This window comes from Musca domestica, unplaced genomic scaffold (assembly GCF_030504385.1).
Source record: "Musca domestica strain aabys unplaced genomic scaffold, Musca_domestica.polishedcontigs.V.1.1 4, whole genome shotgun sequence".
In the NCBI taxonomy this organism is placed as follows: domain Eukaryota; kingdom Metazoa; phylum Arthropoda; class Insecta; order Diptera; family Muscidae; genus Musca; species Musca domestica.
This window is the reverse complement of record NW_026712328.1, coordinates 12,000,658-12,016,047: the sequence shown is the minus strand read 5'-3', so window position 1 is coordinate 12,016,047 and position 15,390 is coordinate 12,000,658. Positions and strand designations below refer to the sequence as shown.

The 15,390-nt window shown below is 35.7% G+C and overlaps 2 protein-coding genes across 2 annotated transcripts; one reads left to right on the top strand and one right to left on the bottom strand.

The window, feature by feature from the left end:
• Positions 1-3,827: 3,827 nt before the first annotated feature.
• On the bottom strand, positions 3,828-8,507 carry LOC131804285 (DNA replication licensing factor Mcm5). Its single transcript, XM_059126899.1, has 4 exons — positions 8,235-8,507; positions 7,066-8,176; positions 4,071-4,892; positions 3,828-4,013 (listed from the first exon to the last, which is right to left on the bottom strand). The coding sequence occupies exons 1-4, from the start codon at positions 8,387-8,389 to the stop codon at positions 3,897-3,899; spliced, it is 2,205 nt and encodes a 734-aa protein (XP_058982882.1). The 5' UTR covers positions 8,390-8,507; the 3' UTR covers positions 3,828-3,896.
• A 4,406-nt stretch (positions 8,508-12,913) lies between these two features.
• On the top strand, positions 12,914-14,454 carry LOC131804286 (protein arginine N-methyltransferase 1-B-like). The gene is made up of 4 exons (XM_059126900.1): positions 12,914-13,072; positions 13,130-13,369; positions 13,419-13,648; positions 13,710-14,454. The coding sequence occupies exons 1-4, from the start codon at positions 13,070-13,072 to the stop codon at positions 14,329-14,331; spliced, it is 1,095 nt and encodes a 364-aa protein (XP_058982883.1). The 5' UTR covers positions 12,914-13,069; the 3' UTR covers positions 14,332-14,454.
• Positions 14,455-15,390: the final 936 nt, after the last annotated feature.

The window sequence follows — 15,390 nt, the reverse complement described above, 5'->3', positions numbered from 1 at the left end:
GGGATTAGCAAATGAGCGTGATGATCTCCGTCGTACCAACCCTACTGATCCTAGAATCAGTGATTTGACAGTGGAAGTCAACCGGTTGGTACAGGAGCATAAGAGGAAAAAGTGGCTAGACCATCTGAAGTGCTGCAACATTGGAACCGATATGAGTAAGCTGTGGGTAACGGTTAAATCGCTCTCGAACCCTGGAAAAAAGGATGATAGGACCTCAGTCACTTTTAACGACGTAACGGTGACTGATCCGAAGAGGTGCGCGGAATATTTTAACCGACAATTTGTCGAGCACCCCGAGAGCGATAGGGCGAAGCGAAGAGTACTACGTCGTATCAGGTCTCTTCCCGCCGAGGAGGAACCACCACAGTTTACGATGGGTGATGTTGCAAATGTCATCCGTAACGCTAAGTCATCCAAAGCGTTGGGCCCGGACGGAATCTCAATGGTAATGTTGAAGCAGCTGGATACGCCGGGAGTCGAGTACTTAACGAAAGTTCTCAATTTGTCGCTAGCCACCCACATAGTGCCCGAAACCTGGAAAATGGGCCGGTTGGTCCCGCTACTGAAGCCAGGCAAGGATGCCAGTAAAGGCGAATCGTACAGGCCGATTTCGCTTTTGTCGCCAGTAGCAAAGACTCTTGAGGCTTTACTCCTCCCCAGCATTAGAGGAAGCTATACAGTTGCCAACCACCAGCATGGATTTCGTCCACAACATAGTACCACAACAGCATTACACGCCATTTCCACACATATTAGTAGAGGACTGAACCAGAACAGGCCGTGTGACAGAACAGTGTTGGTAGCCCTTGACCTATCAAAGACATTTGATACGGTCAATCATGCCACACTGTTTGAGGACGTACAGAGAACTACCCTCCGGCCAAGTTTGAAACGTTGGATAATCAACTATATGTGTGGACGCCAGTCGTACGTGGAATTCCGGAACAAGAAGTCCAAAGCCCGTAGAGTGAAACAGGGAGTTCCCCAAGGCGGGGTGATATCTCCGGAACTGTTTAACCTCTATCTTTCCGGAATTCCTCGCCCTCCAGACGGCATTGAGATCGTAACGTATGCGGATGATTGTACGATCATGGCGTCGGGTCCAGTGGTCGATGACATATGCGAAAAGTTGAACCCCTATCTCGCGGAGCTTGCCGCATACTTCCACGCGAGGAATATGAAAATATCCGCCACGAAATCAACGGCCACACTCTTTACCACATGGTCTGCGGAGATGAGAACACAGCTGAATGTTCAGGTCGAGGGGAATCTAATACCGACCACGAACTACCCCAAGATTCTTGGGGTAACGTTCGACAGCATGTTCAAGTCGTCCGCGCAAGCCACAGCTATCTGCGACAAGATGAAAAGTAGGAACAAGGTCCTCAAGGCGCTAGCCGGCAGCTCTTGGGGTGCGGACAAAGAAACCTTGTTGACCTCTTATAACGCGATAGGTCGGTTTGTGGTCAACTATGCGGCTCCAGTGTGGTCTGCGAATACTAGTGCTACGCAGTGGAAGAATATCCAGACCTGCCAGAACGCTGCCCTGAGAACTGCGACAGGGTGCCTCCTCATGACACCAGTGGACCATCTACATGAGGAGGCGAAAGTCCTCCCTTACGTCAGCATAATCATATGCTTTCGTTGCAGTACCTGCTTGGGTGTTACCGTGAGAGTCATCCCAACCATCATATGGTGGATAACTCTCCCCCACCCAGGCGTGTCAGGAAGGACATACATGATCTAGAGAGGGAGGTCCAGCGCTACAAGAGAGAGCCTCTAGATCAAGAAACCTATCAGGCAGGTCTGAGTGGCATTCACACCGATGCAGTCGCGGATGCTATTAGCAGTTACAAAGTGAATGCCGTCCTCGGAGTCCACCCCCCATCCATTGCAGCCGAAGAACGTCAGCTGCCTAGACAAACCAGGGTAGTTTTGGCGCAATTACGTTCAGGATGGTGTAGTCGCCTCAATTCTTATTGGGCACGAATTGATGAAGATGTGCGTGACGCCTGCCCGGCGTGCGATACAGGCCCGCACAATACGCTACACCTTTTTAATTGCTCAGCCAAACCTACCCAACTCACTCCAGAGGATCTCTGGCTACAGCCCGTTAAAGTAGCCGAATTTCTAAACCTGGAGCTGGAACCAGATTAGCAGAACAGAAACACACACATGTACTACTGCTACAACAACAACAATCGACTTACTGAAATCATAATTTGGCGATAAGTTGATTTCGAGAAGTGGACCTGCCAATTGGCCTCGAAGGTCGTGCGATTTGACACCTCTCGATTATTTTCTGTGGGGCTACGTGAAGTCACTGGTTTATGCTGATAAACCAGCAACAATTGAAGCCTTGGAGGCCACAATTGTTCGTGTTATTCGTGACATATGGCCAGCAGTGCTCGAAAAAGTGGCCAAAAATTGGACGCCAGAATGCACTTCGTCAAGAACAGCCGCGGTGCCCATATGCCCGAAATCATTTTCAAATATTAATGTCACGTATTGATCTTTCGAATAAAAAAAAAATATTAAAATTTAATTTTTTGTGTTATTTTTTACAATTTCAAGTTCTATCGGGCTTAAAAAACACCCTTTACTATTTATATGGGGTTACCGAAATACGTCGAACGTAAAAATGTTCAAAGATGAACAATTTCAACATTGACAGAACTAGTTTTTTTTCTATTTTAAAAATATAGACGAGCATGGTTCACATTCATAGTTATAAAGAGCTGCATCAATTGTAAACAACGTGATACATATGTATGTACTACAACTTAATAGTCTGTCCAAAATTTCCCAGTGGCAATAAGAATTGATGATCATCGAGAATGGAATGCATTAACACTATGATTTATTGAGTCCATAAAAAATTATTGTTAACACGTGTATATCCTAGGAAAGTCGTACATTTATACAGAGCTAGCTTAACACAGTGCGATTCGCTACGCCTTTCGCTTTTAAATGCATTCAAATTTAAAAGAACCTGGAAAAGTATTGTCATTCCCTTTTTAACATCCCTAAATATTCGTCGTAGATCCCATAAAGTGTATATATTCATGATCAGCATAAATAAAAAAGTCGATTTAACGATGTCCGCTGCCTGTTGAAGTCACGATACAGCAAACTTAAACAATAAATTATAAAAACTTAAGTTAAGAAAAGAAGAAAAAGTTGAGAAAATTTAAAACTTAAAATTTAAAGTTTACAAATTATTACTCTCTGTTTATAGAGACAAAGAAAAAACATTGCAATATTTTTTTTTATTTCATAACATATTCAATCACAAAATAATTTTGAATTTTGAATGCATCTGAACATCTGTATCAAAATCGAAACCGACTTCAATACAATTTGAAAAAAATATTTTTGTACAAATTCCGTCACTCATTCCAAAATTCACTGAAATTTGAAATGCATGAAATTCGCCGAAAATGTATACATGAGCTATATCCAAATTTGAACCAATTTCAATATAATTACAAAGGATTTTTTGCACCAAATTCATTCCCTCATTCAAAATTTGGTATTGGAATCAGACATAAGCCTAGTGTTTGGTGCATCAAATACATAAAATCGGCCGAAAATATATGTGGGAGTTATAACCAAATCTGAACCGATTCCCATTTAATTTGGCAAATTTATTTTTGTACCATTTCTGTTACACATTCCGAATTTGAAGACAGTATCTGTCTGTAACCGGTTAATAGATATGTGCATACAAATCTTAAATCTCGGATGCAGCATTGTTGGAGACTTGTAAGAAAATCTGTTTGGCGGTTTTTGAGTCCATAAATTACAAATATACAAACATTTTCCTCTTTTATTGATATAGATTCATTGTTTATTTGAAAAAAAAAAAAATACCAACGAAATTAGAATTTTTAATCTTAACATAAACGATATAACATTTTCCGTTGCATACGATGTTGAAGCTCTCCTCGACGAATCATGGTATGAATAACTTTTAAAATACTGCGTTCTTCATATCTCTGCCGCAAGAAATCCTGTAATTATAAGACATATGAGACAAGATTGCAAACATTGTAATTTTTATGCTATACCTGTACAACGTTCTGTTCCGAAACTTGCGACCCAATGGCAAATCGACGTTTTAATTGTTTTTCAATTCGGTTCAATATTTCCTGATCCTCTTCAGTAGTAAAGCCTTCTGCACCAGCTAAACTTCCTGTCATCGCAGCATCCAATGTTGAAACCTGGAATAATCGTAGGGATTCGTTGACATGTTCATCCGTTGCAAAAGGCAATAGTCGCATTTTGGCAAGAGATTCAGAAATTCGAATTATAGCTTCCAACTGGCGCACGGTAATGGGAATACTTAAACGTTTATCAGCTGATTTTTCCTGCTGATTAGCTCCACTTCGCATAAGAACATAACGGCTTTTTAATTTTTCTCCAGCTTCTTCACTTAAACGTGGGCCACAGTGTGTACGGCAGTAATGAATATATTTCTTAAAAAGGGACAATGGTATTTCTCCCTCAGCTTGCTCGGCAATTCCAGCCTTATTTGACGAAAGGTGTACGTTAATTATATGTTTTGCCAAAGTAATATCTCGTGATTCGTCGTGAACATCCTTCACTATGAAAATCATATCAAAACGAGATAAGATAGTTGGCATAAAATCAATATTTTCTTCGCCTTTAGTATCATCCCAACGACCAAATATTGAATTAGCAGCCGCCAATACTGAACATCGAGAGTTTAATGTTGTGGTAATTCCGGCTTTGGCAATGGATATAGTTTGCTGTTCCATTGCTTCGTGAATAGCGACACGATCATCTTCTCGCATTTTATCAAATTCATCAATACAGACAACGCCTCCATCAGCTAAAACCATTGCACCGCCTTCCATAACGAAATTACGCTGAAATGCAAAAAATATATAATTAAAAATCTATTTCAAAAACAATTATTTCTTGATTGCTTGAGAAATTAAAAAATACACATTGTTCTTTTATGTGCATTTTCAACAACAGCATTATAAAAATATTTATTATTTTTCACGCTCATGGTCATGTATTTTAATTTTGTACTACTTCTATTTATCAATATATATGTTATGTGAATTGTGACAAAGGAAATTTACGTACTTTCATAAAATAATTGATTACTTATGATTAGACTGCGAAGCTGTTTCCTGTATATATGCTTCGGTAAAGAAGTAAAAGAACACAAGATATGATCAGAACTCTAAATATGATACAAATGGTTCATTTGCATAAATTCAAAAAAATTGTGAAACCTTTAATTTTTTGAGCCAATCACTAGGAAGCAACTCTGAGTTTAAAAATAAGGACGAGCCCTATTCATTATTATTATTGCTCTTAAGTTGGATACAGTTCCCACAAATATATTTCATCTGACTTCATTGTGCACCAAATGCGTAATGTCTAACCAAGTATTATTGGGACTGATACGCAACTCGTAGCAGCGTTCAAAAATAAAAATTGATGTACTGTATCATAATGTTCTGTACCGTACCGAAGTGGATTGGTACCCTACGATAACCTACCACCACTAATCCCATCCATTGCAGCTGAAGATCGTCAGCTGCCTAGACAGACCAGGGAGGTTTTGGCGCAATTACGTTCAGGATGGTGTAGTCGTCTCAATTCGTATTGGGCACGAATTGATGAAAATGAGCGTGATGCCTGCCCAGCGTATGATACAGGCCCGCACAATACGCTACATTTAATCATTAACTTTTCATTTTAAAGCATTTTCAGAAAAATACATTCGAATGGTTACGTAGTTATAATCAGTTAAAGGATTAAGTGTAAAAAAATAACTTGTATATATGAATGAATGAGGATATCAAACATTAGTGCCACAAAAATGTATTCTGTAGTAAAAAGTGAAAGGAAAATCTGTAATGAATATTTATTTCGCAGATCAAACGGATTTCCAAAGTATGGATGTTGGTTTAAAATCAGTTTTATGATTTCAATTCAAATATAACCATAAATATATACAACTAATAATTAAAAAAAAATCCCGCTACCTAAACATATTATTCTTATAGATATCTACGAAATTTTTGTAATTTTAAAAATTATAAAAGATCACTCAGCCGTATACAAACTAACGTCGAACAAAAGCTTGCAAAATGAAAATTGTATCTATAAAATATTACTACAGAAAAGTTTAAATTCGAGAGACATCAAAATAGCAATTGTGGAACCATTCGCCTAAAATAAACGTCCTTTGCACATGTCATAAGTGCATAAGTATTTTAATTTGGCTATTAAAATAATTATGAAAGCATTGTTGGGAATAACAATCAATAAGCATAACATTCATGTTCATGTTTTTCTCTTTCTGTTATTTTCTACCTGTTGATATGTCTCTCTATTTACTCTAAGTTCGTAACTTACAAACTCTGCAACACGTTCCAAACCTCATTGAAATGTGACATACATAGCGCGATTGATGTGTCAAATACACGAAATCATGCGAATATTTTTTGTTGAGGTACCTCTGATCCATTTGGAAGGAACTTGAAATTTAAAAAAAAACTTCCGCAAACTACCACTTAAATGAAAACTGTTATATGAAGACTATAACAAATTTGAAGCGGCGAATAATGTCGCTAAAATAATGAAAATATCGAATATAGGGAGTTACCGTTAAATGGGGCTATACGAAAACGTGGACCGACATGGTCCATTTAATAACTTAAACTGCCTACTGGTAAACTATGCATGTATGCAAAATTTTAGTCTTCTATCAAAATTCGTTCGAAAGATAGCGTGATTACAACAGATAGACAGACGGACATCGCTAGATCGTCTTAGCTGATCCAGAATATATATACTCTGTGGGGTATTTATAAATATTTCGAGGAATTACAAACGGAATGACAAAGTTAATATAGAATGGTGGAAGATATAACAATGTATATAGCCTATATTTCTTTCAGGCGATGTTGTAGTGTACTTGAAAATTTTCAGGAAAATCTGTTCGGCGGTTTTCGAATCAATAAATTACTAACAAACAAACGTATATTTTCCTCATTTATATATATACATAATACTTACAGTGGCTGGATCTTTCATTACAGATGCTGTTAAGCCTGCGGCACTTGATCCTTTTCCGGATGTATATACACCTATGGGTGCCACTTTCTCTACGAACTTCAATAGTTGAGACTTTGCAGTGCCTGGGTCTCCAAGTAGAAGGACATTGATGTCACCACGTCTACATAAACCATCAGGCAAACGTTTACGAGAACCTCCAAAGAGTAGACATGTGATTGCTTTTTTAATGTCGTCTGAGCCGAAGATACTTGGAGCTAAAGACTTTGCTAAGCGTTCATATATATCTGTAGATGCAGCCATACGACGAAAGGTCTCCTCTTCTTCACTAGTTATGTTGCTGTATCGTGAAATGGCACCAGAGCCTTCTGTATCTACCGTTATCCCAACTACACGCATATAGGGTGCTCGTACGCCAACGACGGCTTTCTCTCGTCCATCCTGTCGTGAAGGTTTGCCCACTTTTCTTATAGAATATATACCCTGTATTAGTACACGGTTACCAGGGACAACTCGCTCACATAATGACCTGTCGCAAAATAGCTGTAAATGTCTAGGAATTTCACCTTGTGGTACGAAGTCTGGTAGTTCTTGTAACTTTAGAATTTGAAAGTCCACACATTTACATTTGTCGGGCATAACAAAAAAGGGATCTAACGGGCATTTAGGTCTTCCTGCTTGATCCGTTGTACATTTACGCGGCAGAGCATAATCCTCCAAACCGGGATTAACTTTCAAATTAGGAATGACGGTATGACAAGACTGACACATAATGGACATACGTGTTGCCTTCGCCTTAATTCCTGAAGCCGCCACAATGATACCAGCTATTTTTACCAGCTTCGAGACGCTGTCGGACTTTATATCGCGAATGTTTGTTGGATTGGCATTAGACATAATCAAAACTTGAATATCGTGCATATTTTCTTCTTGTTCTGGTCGAGGCGCTGTTATTTCATCAGCGACTTCGCGAGCAGCCTCTTCAAAGATTTGTAAGTGTTCCGTCGGCTGTTTTGTTAACTTATCAGCCAACGACTCATCAAACCCCGCCAGATCCTCCATCTCTACCTCTAAATAATATCGTCCATTAAGATAATTTCTTTTCAATGTGTCTCTGGAAAGGGTAATACGACTATGAAGTAAATGACAAACAAAATATTACATTCTTTTACCGATATTTGTAGAAAAAATTATCTTCATTGAATGTCCGAATAAATTCCTTGTATTTCTTCTTTACGGCTTGCATATTAATTTGGTTCCCATCTTGTTGGCCATCTCCGAGCAAATTATCAGAGAAAAATACTCCAGCTTCATCAAATCCTTCCATTTTTAATTGTTGGTCTTATTAATTTTTCCAAAAATATTTAGCAAACAAATCCTGTGCGAAATGTGAACAGTTCCCGCCTAAACCGATTCTGCGAAGCGTCAAATAATTTATGAGTTAGGGATACGTAGGTCGACTTTCTATGCAAAAAAATCACTGTTGGTGTTAAAAAGTCTAATCATGGTAGAAGAATATAGGTAGATGCAAGGTAGATCTAACAGGTAACCGCATCGGCGAATTGCTACAACAAAGCAACTTTTGTGGTCCCCTCAAATGTCAAAATTGGCATCTAAGGCGAAAAACATAGATTCGCCATGACATTTAAAAGTTGCGGAAAATTTGTTTCAACCAATCAGAAACGAGGTGTTTGTTTACATTTTATTTTGTGTCCCTCTCGTCGTAAACGAACGTCGCAATAAAAGTTTTTATTGTAAAACAAATAAGACTAAAATAAGTATTAATTGTAGTATTGCGATATTTTTTAAACAAAGAAACTTATAATGACTATATTTTACTGGTTTAAACCGAAAGTTTTCCGGAACTGCAAATGACAAGAGTCTAATTCTTGCACTACTTCCCGTGATGTGCTTTGGGAATCTTAGATGTTGAGGCTAACTTAATTCTTAAAGCTGCACTCCATTCTAACCTCCTTCCTTCATGTTCTTTTAATTTTTTACTGGTTTCACTCTTAACTTACTCTTAAATTATTTGAAATATTATAAAAAGATACTTTTAGGGAAGACAACATAAACAAATTTGTTGTTGCATTCATTTAGGGCGAATTCTTCATTACAACAATTCGTTTTGACATTTAATGGTGCCGTCAGCTGGGCTGATGCGATTGCCTAGTACATCTACCTTGGGTAGATGCATTGATGCAGCCGCTGAGACAATGAACTGTACTGTCAACCCAATTTTGGAATTGAAATGAAAAATTATTTAAATTTGTAAAAATTTTTGAAAAATGCATATCTGAACAACCCACGATTTGTGTCGTATAAGAAAACATATAAAAATTTACTTATATTTGAAAAGAAATTTAAAAGTTTTTGACATATCAATGCTCCCAAGCTCCCAATATAAGATTTGCATCTACCTGTATTTTTCTGCCATGAGTCTATTGTAGTCTAATGTACCGTTTCCACGATACTTTTATCAAGTTCTCATGGGAATTTAACTACGCTTTTCGGCCACAAAATCACATACACTATTTATCTCGTTCTGTTATTCATAATTGTTGTTATTTAATATTTTTGGAAATTTCAGCAATTTTTGGAAATTTCAGCTGATATTACTCTTTTAAAGAGTAATTGCGTCATTACAGGCCTTATCGGATGGAATGGTTTTTAGATATGTACAGTCCCTTTTATTATCCATGAGTATTTCTTAGTGTATGTCAAAATTACCATTGTGCATATGATCAATAATTTTTGATATCACATACATGCATATGTGTTTTTTTTTAATTTTTGATTACATTGTTATTATATTGTATTTTATATAAAAAAATATTGTACTTTTTTACTTCCTTTATTTAAATTTTATCATATATATAAAAGAAAGTTGTGTTGGTTACTATCCTTATAACTCAAGAACAGCTGTTCTGATTTTAACGATTCAGACAAATTCAGAATTGTCTCTTGCGGGAAAATATTAAAAGTGATAAATTTGATATTTTTCGGTTTGACTTTTGGAATGTACAATAGTAATGTTTTATTTTGCATAATTTTTTTCATTTTGACTTACTATTTTCGAATGTACATTTGTAGTGTTTTTTTTTTTTTTTTTTTTTTTTGAATTCTAGTGTGATGTGTAGACTTTTTTGGGTAGTATAAAGCGACAATGGAGAAAATTGTTTTTTTTTTTATAGATTTTATGTATTTATTGGGTAAGTGGAACTATACGAATAATACCAGAGTATAAGATATGAAAAAAATCAATATTTTATCGCGTACGAACGGTTTTTTTTCAAATTGATTAACATTATTGAATTGACTCGATTTTTTGAGAACGGAAATTGCAGGCGGGTTTTGTACCAAATTATATGGTGGAAGGGAGACTAACTCATTGCAAAAATTTTAAAATCGGGAAAAAACACCGAGAAAAACCTCGATTTTATTGTACCATGGGTAGAACCATGATACAATTACAAAAGGTAGAACAAAGCTAACCCCTATATACAATTTTTTCTTTTGCTGTCCTTATTCTGTCAAAACATATACACATTTTGTGTATGTGTGTGTGTATTGTTTTGAATAAAAATACAGTCATTTGAAATAATTTCAAATTCAGTTGCAAAATAAATGAATATTTTCGATGTCAACGGGCAACAAATTGTACTATATTGGGATAAAACTGCATTGTCCTATTATTTTAGATTCAATCTTGTGGAATAACCCCAAAATTCCATTCTTGTTTCGCGGGTTTTCCCAATATAAGATTTTTTTAAAAATGAAAAATAAACGAAACCAACTATTGTGCATTTAAAAGTCTATTTGACATTATAAGACTCCAGCGCAGAGTTTTTTCTACTTTCTTTGAAGTTGAGCAACCTTTCTTATTGAGCCTTGGGTAGAACTACGATGATAAAGTCATGCAAACATATGTTTAAATTTTTTCACAAGTATACCTTTAAAAACATCTCATAGTCAAAACGTTTATTCTTTAACCCTTTGCATAAATACAAACCAAAACTGGGAACCTGATTTTTGTGGAGTTAAATTGGACGAAGTAAATTACAGGAAATGCAGACTTTGGATTGTTTCTTTGAAATGAGGTTACCTTCATTTCATTGTACCATGAAGGAAAGAATTATTTTATTCAATCAAGGCGAAAAGTTCAGATGGGTTTATTTTTTTAATTTTACAAAAAATATGCCATGAGAGCATGAAAATATTTGAGAGCATGCTCTATATTTCAGAAAAAATCGTTATATGGGGATATACGATATCGGGGACCTACATAGACAATTCTCTGTCAGGGGTTAAAGTACTCATAAAGAACTCCTTGTGTACAATTTCCATACAATTCCATTGAAAAATGTAGCTAAAATCATCAAATAACCTTATATCGGGGGGGCTATCGATATCGTGGACTGGAAGAGAATTATAGGTCCACGATATCGTATAGGCCCCATATAACAGTACCCCCCATATTCGGTATTTTCATGATTCTTCGCCGGAATTATTTCAAATATCTTATGTGGCGTTTCCACTGCACTTGATTCGCTCTCTATTCGTTGTTTGACCCTTAACTATGAAAAAACTACCTAATTATTCACACAAAATTTCCTGAGCGAACACTCATATTTGTACGTTGTTCAAATCAAATCACTCTCAGAACAACGAAAAAATATGTCCCATCCCTAACAAATGAGAGCATTTAACGAAAAAATAAATTATGACATTTAAAAATTAAAAATAGAAAAATTTGATGAAATTTTAAAAATTTTTGGGAAGACTGAAAATTATGAATGAAAACTACAATGTTGAATGGCGTATGTACATTCAAACGAAAGTAAATTTTGTTTTCTCTCTCATTCGAGGTACGCATTTTGTCCACGAGTTAAAATTTCCACAGAAAACGCAAACAAAAGAGGCAACATTTTCAAAATGTTTCTATCGGCAGAAAAAATGTTTGACAAGTGTCTCTCCAGCAGAATTTAAAAATGGAAAAACACAAAAATGTGTTCAAAATGTCAACATTTACACAAAAAGTTGAAATCGTGAATGAAAATTGTAAAAGGAAAACAATAATTTCTTCTATTCATATTAGTGAGAATTTCATGTATTTTCGTATAAATTCCCATTAAAATCAACAAACAAAATTTTTGAAAAAAGGAATTATTTTACTATGAATTACGAATCGTGCCGTATGAACGGGTTAATTCGTGTACTTAATTCTGAGAGCGAACAACGTTGTTCGGTTTCCAATGGAAACATGCTATTACAGAGATATGGCAAGTTTTTAGGAGGAATTAGTATTCACTGCATTTAGTCACTTTATTTTAGTTTAAAATTAATAAACAAAATGCGAATTTGTGATTAATTTCGTGAAAAAAATTTATAATTCAGTTCTTCAATATAAAATAAACGATTTGCGTTATCCTTTTTTATTTTGCTGTTATTGCCATATTATCAATGAAAAATATGGCAACATGTATTCAGTAAACTTTATGTTAAAAGATAAAGGAAAGATGGTTTGACCTTTTGCTTGTCGGACAGTTCATACTTAAATGAAACTTGTAATAACGAAAAACAATTTATGTGTCCGACAGCATCACATTTTTATCTATCGGCAAGATGTGATAACCGGCCATAGTATCTTTAATAGCAACTGTCTTAAAACACTTTGCTCTTAATTTATGTCTTGATTTTGTACGACACGTCGAATTTTGGGAAATACTCTGGTGTATACTTTACGTTGCTGAGTAACTTTCCCACAAATGTAATACATATTTATCTTTGTCTGGTTACAGGGTGATACAGAAGTTTCAAAATGTGCCCAATGGTCGCGCGAAACTATTGAGCACGCTTTAATTTTATATCTTGGCAACACTTTGTCTTCTCGCTTCAACGTTTACAGTGGTGGGGCACAAAATAATTAGAACCATTTTTTACACTTTTATTGCAGTCGCGAAATTTAGTAGCGATTTCTCACATTTCTATCACGGAAAATCCAAGAATGGTAAAGTTTTTTTGTTTTTATTTAATTTCATGTTGATAAAATTTGTTGTTCTTGCAGTCTGAGGATATAATTATGAACTCCACAAGCAACGCCAACAATGTATCAAATAACGTGATAAAAAAAGCATCATCTAAGGGTGATATACCGGCAACATCGGCCGAAGAAATGACTTCTCGTGATTATTATTTCGACTCTTACGCCCATTTTGGAATTCACGAGGAGATGTTGAAAGATGAAGTTAGAACCATTACGTATCGGAACGCGATGTACCACAATAAACACTTATTTCGTGGAAAGGTAGGAAGAAAAGCATGTTTTATTCGTTTTATACATAAAGTAACTTTAGGTCGTTCTGGATGTTGGGTGCGGGACTGGCATTTTATCAATGTTTGCCGCTAAAGCTGGCGCCTCCACCGTAATTGCTGTTGATTGCTCTAATATTGTAGAATATGCTCGACAAGTGGTAATTGACAATAACTTGAATGAAGTTGTAAAAGTAGTTAAAGGTAAAATAGAGGACATTGAATTACCGAACGGCATTGAGAAGGTGGATATCATAATTTCCGAGTGGATGGGGTACGTATATGTTTCGGAATAATAACAATGTTTATTAAATAAACATTATTGACTCTTTAAGGTACTGCCTCTTTTATGAGTCCATGTTGGACACCGTGCTATTTGCTCGAGATAAATGGCTGAAAACTGATGGAATGATGTTCCCCGATCGTGGTACTTTGTATATTACAGCCATCGAGGATCGACAGTACAAAGATGAAAAAATAAATTGGTGGGATGACGTGTATGGTTTTGATATGAGTTGTATTCGCAAAGTTGCTATAACTGAGCCGTTAGTAGACGTTGTTGATCCAAAACAAGTCGCGTCAACTTCTTGTCTCATAAAAGAAGTTGATTTGTATACTGTTCAAAAATCTGATCTGGAATTTACTTCGCCATTTAATTTAGTTATAAAAAGAAATGATTTTGTACAGGCCTTGGTGACCTATTTCAATATTGAGTTTACGAAGTGTCACAAACGCCTTGGATTTAGTACCTCTCCGGAAGCCACATATACCCATTGGAAGCAGACAGTGTTTTACCTTGATGATTATCTAACTGTAAAGAAGGGCGAAGAAATTAAAGGCACATTCAAAATGAAACCAAATGAACGAAATAACCGTGATCTGGACTTTAATATTGAAGTTCACTTTAAGGGAGAACATTCTGAAATGAATGAAAACAATACATATAGAATGCGTTGATGGCTTCCCGACTAGGTAAAAAAGTGAAAGACTAAGTTAGATTATAAGTTTGTTTTAGTAGACGTCATTGTAATGTGTATATTATCCTATTAATAAACATAACAAAGATTTTCTACAAAAGTTCGACATTTGGTTATAATAATAGGTACTTATTATCAGTCCTATGCTTGGATCATTTTGAAACTATTTTCGAGGTAGATATTTTTACCCTGATTATGACAAAGAAAATATTTCTGAAAAAAATATCCGGTTACCCCAATATTTTAAATGAATGCTCGTACAAAAAAAAAGAAACAATATCCGATGAGAAACAACAATATGGATGGGTAGTAGAGTAGAGTTGTGTTTCAGAACACAATAGTCCTACCAACAATCCTGATGGAGAGTCTCAAGGTACTTCAACTACATTTAATTCTATAATACAAAAACTAAAATGAATTCTATAATACAAAAACTACATTGAATTTTATATCAACAAACACAACTATGCCATTGTTATTCTTCCCGATTTTTTTTCAGAAGAAACAATGATACGACGTCTATCGGAGGTTGTTATGATATGCATTTTTTTTAACAATTTTGACAAATTTGAATAATTTTTGGCTAAAAAATTTCAATTCCATAATTGGTTTGACAGTTCATTGTCCCAGCAGCTGTGTTGATGTGACTATCTGTATTATTCTACCATGATACAAAGGATTTAGGAAGCAAGTACATAAGAAGCTTGAAGTCATGGCTGGGCATATTTTGTGACATTTCATAAAGGAATTACAAAGCCGCACTAAAATCCTGCCGTCGTTTTCCTTTATAATTTGACATTAATATGCCTAGCCATGACTTCAAGCTTTTTATGTACTTGCTCCTTTATGCATGGTAGAAGAATATAGGTAGATGCATGGTACAATGATATCAAGGTAGGGCTATGATACCATATGATTTCAATTTTTTTTATTTTCTTGGCTTAATATGTCATCTTTATTTGTTAATGTATGTGTTTTCTTTTCAATAACAAAAAAATTGTTCAAAAAACATTCAAATTCGGATGTTGTCAAAATGTTT

Coding starts and splice junctions, on each gene's coding strand:
- LOC131804285 (XM_059126899.1), bottom strand. CDS start 8,389: ATGGAAGGATTTGATGAAGCTGGAGTATTTTTCTCTGATAATTTGCTC. Junction 8,177..8,234: donor AATTTTTTCTACAAATATCG/GTAAAAGAATGT, acceptor TACCCTTTCCAG/AGACACATTGAAAAGAAATT. Junction 4,893..7,065: donor TAATGAAAGATCCAGCCACT/GTAAGTATTATG, acceptor TTTGCATTTCAG/CGTAATTTCGTTATGGAAGG.
- LOC131804286 (XM_059126900.1), top strand. Junction 13,370..13,418: donor AACACTTATTTCGTGGAAAG/GTAGGAAGAAAA, acceptor AAGTAACTTTAG/GTCGTTCTGGATGTTGGGTG. Junction 13,649..13,709: donor ATAATTTCCGAGTGGATGGG/GTACGTATATGT, acceptor TGACTCTTTAAG/GTACTGCCTCTTTTATGAGT.